Source organism: Rana temporaria, chromosome 7 (assembly GCF_905171775.1).
Source record: "Rana temporaria chromosome 7, aRanTem1.1, whole genome shotgun sequence".
NCBI lineage: Eukaryota > Metazoa > Chordata > Amphibia > Anura > Ranidae > Rana > Rana temporaria.
In genome coordinates, this window is record NC_053495.1 from 61,164,913 (window position 1) to 61,173,389 (window position 8,477).

The following is an 8,477-nucleotide window of genomic DNA, read 5'->3' on the forward strand; positions in this document are numbered from 1 at the left end:
AATCGCAATAAGTGTTTATTGATTGGTTTGCGCAAAAGTTATAGCGTTTACAAAGTAGGGGATAGTTTTATGGCATTTTTATAATTTTTTTTTTTATTTTTTTTTTTTACTAGTGGCTGATTCACGAGGTGACGTAGATCTACGTGACCTCGCGCCGGGGAGCCGACCTGCCGCTGTATAACTGCGGCGGCTGGTCGGCAAGTAATTAAAGGAACCTATTTAGAAAATAAAAAACCAAACCTTTACAACCCCTTTAACCTTGCCCAGGAGGTCGTTGGTGTTGTCATCTGGCAATGGGTCCATGCCTAGTAAGACAGCACTTGGTTTCCCCTTCATTGTCTCCAGAGGTTACCAACATGATATAAACCATCCTTAACAATTTACCTGTTAAATGCAGCAAAAGCATGCACCCCTGCCCTAAGGAAGCGTCCCACAACTCCATCCTTATTTCTCTGCAGTTAATGAAGCCATGAGTATGGTAGAGCTGATTGACTCAATAACAAAGAAATTTAGACTCTCCTTCTTCCCATGGATTAACTTAATGTGATGCAAGGCCACTATATCCTAGTTACCTTTTTTTTTTTATTTTATTTTATTTTTTTTTATTTTTTTCAGAAATGTCAGTTACATACTTACATACATGGCTTTTTTTTTTCGTGTACCCACAGGCCTTATACATAGTTGATTTAACGTGGGTTAGCTTAGTAGCACATTTGGGTGCATATTTTTACCCTAGGTTTTACATGGGGAGGAATAGGGAAAATGCAATTCCCTGTCCCTTTCTATGACTTTATCAGTTTGCACAGGCCCAAATATTTGCCTTCTGACTAAAAAGAGTTTAAAGTTTATCATGCAAGTTTTTATCTGCTTGCTACATTACAGCAAGACTCGCACAAATTTTTTTTCCTGTATATTGTTAGAGTAACTTAAACTAAAAGTGACTTTGTAGAGGTTTGTGAACACCGTATTTCTCAATGAAACTAATATTCATCGTTATGTGTTTTTTATACTTTCCTAATAAAATTGGTTGTCATTCAGAGCATTCACTGTATGAAAGGATTTACTGATTTTAATGGGGACTGGGTATTTTCAAAATTTATTTGTATTGCATGGTGTTTTTTTTATTTATTTATAAATATTGTCCTAAATTATTCATTAAAGAATATCTAAGACCAGTTTTCTGTTGAGACAGCAGTGGGAGTCATTAGCTCTAGATGAGATATCAAAGTGCCAGGGATGTGGAGTCTACTGTATTGCCGCAGCCACCTTCTCCTAGCTTTATTTTTATGTATTTTTTGTTATCCTTGGCCAGTTGAGGCTGTAGACTCCAAACCCAGAAGGACAGGAAAAGATGGCAGAGGCAGGAACAAATCTAAGCGTTGGAGTGTGGTTGTCCCAATACCGGAGAAGGGGCACTTTACCAGGCTAGTTACACTGCCCTACGCATGCACACTAGAAGGCAGTGTTTATGGCAGAAGATGCATATACCGTGTTGCCACTCTTCTGCCTGTGTTGAAACTTTAGTTTTACTTTAAAAGCCTGGATTTGCCTTACTGGGTGACTTCCTCTACTCACAAGCTGTCACTATTTTTCTAAAGAAGCTATCTGCTAAAATGCAAGCATCTTTTACTGCTGCTTTGCATCTACCAAATACAAGCCCAATACCAGAACCTCCAATGTCCACTGGTTTTGACTATATATTTGGCCTAACTTCTACCACTGCATCTATAACTAACCAATGCGGAGTTGAGTTTTCTTTCTGACCACAGATTTTATCAAACATAATTTCTTAGATTTCTATTTTTTTTCTTTTTTTCCTTGCAGGAAATTTTTACAGCATCAACTAAGGGGAAAAAACTGTGAGCTACTCTTAGTAGTGCCAGAAGAAGTTGAAGTTCATCAGCGCTGGCGGACTGACCTGTAATAAACTTTTTTGATTTTTTTTTTTTTTTTTTTACTATTATATACATTTTTTTTTTTCACTACAGTTTATTACGTATTGACAATCTCTGTATTGGATGCAGCCCTGTATTTGTCCTCCAGAAGAAATAATTTTTTTTTTTAAATGGGAGGCTTTGGCCCTTTCACATGTGGAGGAGTAATCCACAGGTTCTTTTTGTTTCTATGTATCAAAACAATAGGAGGCTGATTCATCTCGGTAAAGTCTAAATGAAAAAAGAAGTAATGAACGGTGTTCTGTGGGTTACCAAATGAGTATAGTGCAGAAATAATTATAATTGAAAGGGACAAGTCCTATGCATGCTGATGGTTGTGATGGAATCTCTACAGTACATTTTTTTTATTTTTTCTTCTGTTTTTGATACACTTTTCAGGTTAACACTGTAATTTTTACAGGATACCTGTGGTATAAGCCATTGATCCAGATGAAAGCATTATATATTCACAAGGAACACCTTGGATAATTATAAACAAACTGAGCCATCCTTGTATATGCACAATATCTAAAAGCTTCAGTTCTTAAAAAAAAAAAATTAATAAAATAAGAAAAAAAATCAAAAACGAAAAAGTGCTCTTTATAACCTAAGAAATAATTGTATATGTGGACATAAACAGTACACATTATTTTGTTTTATCTTTATAATGCGCCCTCTTTAAGCAGACATTGCCTGTTTTATATCCATGTCTGTGCAGTTATACTGGTGCAATCTGATTAGTTTACATGTTCAGCCAAAATATGATGTTACTTGAAAGCAATTTCTAAACACTATAATCAAGTAGTGCTGAAAGACTAAAGGAGGTCCCTTTCCTGGTGCCTAATTTCAGTCTAGATACAGTTTTTTTTTTTTTTTTTTCTTTTCTTTAAAACTATACCACACTAATGGATATTGGTTCTGTTCAACAACAGAAGTTCAAGTTAATGTATGCCTGTGTCCACTATTTTGTCTCAACTTTGTAATATGGTAGTACTATGATATGACTTCTTGCCTTTGCTTGCGCCATTTATTTAACATCCTGACTTTCCAAACTCCATCACTCATGTAAAATCCTTGGATATGTGTTTTGTTACACAATACTATATGTAGAAAATTATAGCAAGGGCAAACTGTTTAATTTCATAGAAACCCTGGGTTATTACTGGGTAAGAAGAAATTTTACTTAAGCTGAACTCCGCTAGATATACAATGGTACCAGTTAATGCAGTTACAAATTCAACACTCGGATTGGGAAAGGGAAGAGCACTAGAGCCAGTTGCACTTCTGTACATTGGAATGAATTTGCTGCTTTCCCTTAATTGTGCAGCCAGTAGGTTGAGGATTTGTTCGTCACAAAGCTGTGCTGCTGTGAGAACGTAGCTGTACAGTGTGACTGGGTCACAAGACTGGCTGCACAGAATTTAAAATTCTTTAGCAGGTTAAACGGTTACCTTGGGTCTATCTGGAGTTTAGCTTTAAAAAATGGTGCTTTGTGGAAATAGGAGAAAACTGTTTTAGATAAAGGAGAATAAAATGCATGCAGAACGTGACATGCCCAATCAAACTAATGTTTTTTTTTAATTGCATTGCAAGAAGCAGGACAATGAGATAAAATATATATTTTTTTTTTTAAATGGGCACTTCCGGAAACGCCACCATTTTTTTATTTTGCACCAGTATTCGTGTATATAATAATGTTATGTTTCAGATGTGTAACATTTGAACAGTACAGTAAATAGGAGGCAAAATGCTTATATTAAACTAAGGAACTGATAACAGGACAATAATAAGCATAAGTATATTTTCACTATGATTTGTGGGCCATGTTAAAGCATTTGAATTCAGCAGTTGTGACTTAAAGAAAAAAAAATATCTGAATATAGTGCCTGTAATCTGTTGCTGTAGAAATGCATCCTTTAGGGTTCATGCCACAAGTGTTCTAGTCGGACGCTCTGTTTTCCACTCAAACACATGCAGCGATGTTTGTTTGAAAGGAACATGCAGAATTTGACAAGAATAAGGCATGCTGTATCTGAAGAGGCACAAAGCAGGTCGAATGCAGCCTTTGACTTCCCATTTGTACTGCTCGATTAAAGTAAGTGGGATTTTGCTGACCTGCATTGAACATGCATTCCAAATGTACATAAAATGCAGGAAAACGGCACCCTGTGACATGAGCTCTTACAGCGTTCAGTTATTGTCTGTATGACTGGTTTCAATACAGTTACAGCACGCACTTACATTGGTCCGTCATTAAAATATCCAGTCTGTAAAAAGATAGTCTCACAACAACGGTTTCAAAACTGTATGCTATGTTAATTGTACTGGTCTGGTGGTTCAATATATACAAAAGCCTCTTGTTTGTTTTGAACTAATGTATTTTGATTATTAGGTGAAGGCCATGTTTACCAAGCAGCTGTGGGCTGTATATTGCCTTTATCCTCAATGCTTTTTATTAAGGTTAACTTAACAGGAATAATGGGGGGGGGGGTTGGTGAGAAGAATTACAATGGTGCATAAAATGTGTGTGACTGGTGTGCGTCACAGCAGGTAGACCTGTTTCAAGTCTGTCTGCACCACCCGTTTAAGTTTCCATTTCAGAGAAATAGAAACTGGTCGGGGTTCTGCACCTAATCAATAAATGGACTGTGGCCGTTTTTTTATTTAGAAAACTGCCACAGGTCCCTGCCATATAGGATGTTAACTATCTGCCAGCAACTTTGATAAGCAGGTCCAGCTCTCCTGCTCTTTTATATACTGTTTCTGGCACAGACACTGCATAGAAAACTGTTTAGGCTAGGTTCACATATGCTGCGGCTCACAGCATGGGGACCGGTGCCTCCCTGTTCACCGATTCGCACCTCAATTGGACCCAAAGACGCACAGGGCCCTTTTTAAATCTGGACCGCAGCTGCCACAGATCTGTGTGGCCTGGCTCCATTGAGAGCCGGTCACTCTCCTGTCATGTGAATTGGATGCAGAAGAAAAAAACATTCAATTTGCATGTGTGTGAACCCGGCCTTAGAGTGCCTGAGCCACCCCTTCTTTTTTTTTTTTCTTTTTTTTGATGCCCACTCAATGTTTGGATTTTTGTAGATTTGGCCATTTGTATTAGGTATTTAAGAATAAGTTATTACTTTTTTTTATCAGGAAATAGACTGGGAACCTGTTTAATTACGGCTGTTACTGCACTAAGTATCTGATAGCTGTTCTACTACAGTGTAACATTAAAAGCTCAGTGGTCACAGTTTGCCAAGTTACACATTACTAGCCTCAGAGTTGCAAGCAGGTTTTGCATGTTGAATTGTCTTTTTCGAGTATCAGTCCTTTGTAATCATCCTCTCTGATTCACCTAAACACCTGCGTGGCATGAGAAACTGGCCTAAAAGTGAGTGATTTATAGTATGTGGGGAGCAGACAGTACAACAATTTTTTCCAATAAAATAATTTGCTACAAAGGCTGGAAATAGAAAGCAACGGTGGCGAAATTACAAGTAAATCTTTTTTATGCTATTTTCTGTGCTATTTGTTTACAGAGAAAATGTATTTTGTTATCCAAATATAAAATAAAGCAAAATTACAAAGGCCTTTTTTTGCGAAATTATTTCCATTACTGAAACGCATTTACTATTGTACAGTATCATTACTTAAAGTGATTGTAAAGCTTCAATTATATTATTTTTTACATGTTATACTTCTCTGTGCAATTATTTCCTCGTCTCGGGTCCTGCCTTTACAACCAGTTTTTTTTTTTTTCATCAAAAAGGTTTTTATTGAGCAAAATTACAATTTACAGGGCATGTAGAAGTTGTGCAGTCATAGCATACAACAAGTATTTGCTGACAGAGTACAAGCTTAGGTATGTGACTATAGGTGCCATAGGGTACAATAACATTCAGTCCTAGCCTTCCCGCGATGCGGGCGCAGCACAGTTGGGTTAGTGATCCTTCAACCCGTGCCCCTCCCGTTCTCCCCTGCCTTTTCGCGAGTTCAGTGGTTCCCTGATCATATCATCCCTACCGGGAGCAGGTTGCAGATGAGTTTAGCCATTTTCCCCATATTTTTTCATATTTGGCCACACAGCCCCTATGTGAATACACTAGTTTCTTATAAGGCAGCGTGCTGTTTACTTCTGCCAACCAGTGGGACAGCTCTGGGGGTTCCGACCTCATCCATACCCGTGCTATAACTTTTCGGGCTACAAAAAGTGTCTCGTGCAGAAAGATTTTGAGAAATTTATTGATTTCCGTGTCTGGAAAAATGCCCAGAAGGCATATCTTGGGCTGTAGCGTAATGGGGGATCCCATTTTGTCATGGAGGAATCTCACGACCTGCTCCCAGAAAGCCTGGACCTTGGTACACTGCCATATTAGATGGTAGAAGGTGCCCGTTTCGCGGCTGCACATTGGGCATGCGTCGGAGAAATCTCTCCTATACTTAGAGATCCTAAGGGGTGTGAGGTAGGCCCTGTTAATGATGAAAGTTTGCGTAAGTCGATCTGTCAGTTTCGGGGATACCAGTTTGCATGCGTCTAGAGCGTCGCTCCATTCGTCGTCCTCCATTGGGCCCACCTCCGCTTCCCACTTGGGCTTTAGGGCGTATGCCGCCACCGTCGCCCTTGGGAGCGTGATCATAGTGTGGAATTGGGTGATTAGCTTTTTGGGGTCGGGATACTTGACAGCAGCCATGAGGGGGTTATCGGCGAGGGCTAAGTCGTCTTGGGGGAATTGAGCCCTAAAGGCGTGCCGCAGTTGGGCATATCGGAATATCATGTGGTCTGGCAGGTTATACTCATATTGTAACACCGGGAAGGGTTTCAGCTTTCCGCTCCTGGTGGCATGGGACAAATAGTAGATTCCCCTAGCGCTCCAGACCTCAGTGTCTTGAATGCGCTCCAGCTCCGGTAAGGCGGGGTTGTGCCACAGGGAGGTGTAGCCATGTAGGGGCGGTATGTTTAATCTGTCTGACACTATATTCCACACCCTCCTATAGTGATAGAGCAAAGAATGTCTTCCCTCTGCTATCCGTGACCCTCCCGCTATTGCCACTAGGGGATCGCCTAGTGATTGAGTCCATGTTGGGCAGAGCAGGCGAAGGAACCTGGTTCTGTCAACTTTGTCCACATGGAAAAGTTGTGACAGTTGGGCAGCCAGATAATATGCGTTTAGATCGGGTAGCGCCAGTCCGGCCAAGTCAGTTGGGTTCTTCAGTCTGTGCCAAGGGAGTTTGTGTCTCGCGGTGCCCCACACAAATGGCTTTAGGATAGTTTCCATAAGTCTGAAGCACCTGAGCACAATGTATATCGGCGAGTGCCACACTATGTAGAGGATCTTGGGCAGCAGGACCATCTTTATTAAATTCACTCGGCCCGAGACTCCTAGCGGGAGTCTGGTCCAGGCTTGCGTTTTGGACTTTAGCATGTCATACAAAGGCGTGACATTTAGCTTAATGTAATCTGCAGGGTCCCTGGTAGTACGAATCCCTAAATATTTAATGTCAGCCACTCTCTGTAGTGGAAGAAGGGCCCTGTCTCTGGTCTCTGGGTAGCTGTCAAGTGGAAGTATTTGGGATTTGTCCCAGTTGATCCTGAGCCCCGAGAAAGCTCCGAAGCGCTCTATCAGGGTCAGGGACAATGAAAGGGAGTCCGTGGAGTCGTCCAGGTATAAAAGTGTGTCGTCTGCGTATGTGCTTATTCTTTCCTCCACATCACCTCTCCGCAGGCCCGTTATGCCTGGGTGCGAACGTATGGCGATTGCCAATGGCTCTGCCGCCAGGGCATACAGCAGCGGCGACAGGGGACAGCCCTGCCTTGTGCCACGCCGCAGGGGGAACCGACTCGAGGGCCATCCGTTGGCTAGTACTCTTGCCACCGGGGCCTGATAAAGGAGTTTCACCCAGTGGATGAATCTGGGGCCTATCCCAAATTTAGTGAGGCATGTCCATAGGTACCTCCACTCCACCGAGTCGAATGCCTTGGCGGTGTCTAGTGTGACGATAATTCTAGCCCCCGGGTTGTCGTGTCTGGCCTGAAGATTGATGAACAATCTCCTAAGGTTGAAAGAGGTATTCCGGCCAGGCATGAAGCCCGCCTGGTCGGCGTGTACAAGGGAGAGGATCACGGTGTTGAGGCGAGCTGAGAGCACCTTGGCCAAGATTTTTATATCTACTTGTAAGAGGGAGATGGGGCGATATGACTCTGGTTGGTGAGGGTCCTTGCCTGGTTTAGGAATTAATACTATGGTGGCTTCCCTCATTGAGGGCGGGAGTTCAGAGTCATCGAAGATGGATTTGTATAGGGCAAGAAGCCTAGGGACCAGCGTTTCCGCGTATGTGGAGTAGAATTCGGCTGGCAAGCCATCCGAACCTGGGGCTTTGGACTTTGGGAGGCCAGCGATAGCAGCGGATATTTCCTCTGCCGTTAGTGGCTCCTCAAGTGTTTGGGCCTGCTGCATAGTCAGTCGTGGAATCTGGAGGTTGGCTAGGAAGTCTTCCGACAGGGAGTCGGTGTCTGGGGCTACTGTGTCGTACAGAGAGGAGAAGAAG

General features: G+C 41.8%; 1 protein-coding gene across 1 annotated transcript in view; it reads left to right on the forward strand.

Moving 5' to 3' along the window:
* The window catches only part of JOSD1 (Josephin domain containing 1), a 30,780-nt gene extending 25,259 nt beyond the window's left edge, over nt 1-5,521 (forward strand). Inside the window, exon 5 of the mRNA XM_040359467.1 lies at nt 1,825-5,521. Within this exon, the coding sequence (XP_040215401.1) occupies nt 1,825-1,924 (100 nt within the window). The 3' untranslated portion in view covers nt 1,925-5,521. The remainder of the gene's footprint in view (nt 1-1,824) is intronic.
* Nucleotides 5,522-8,477: the final 2,956 nt, after the last annotated feature.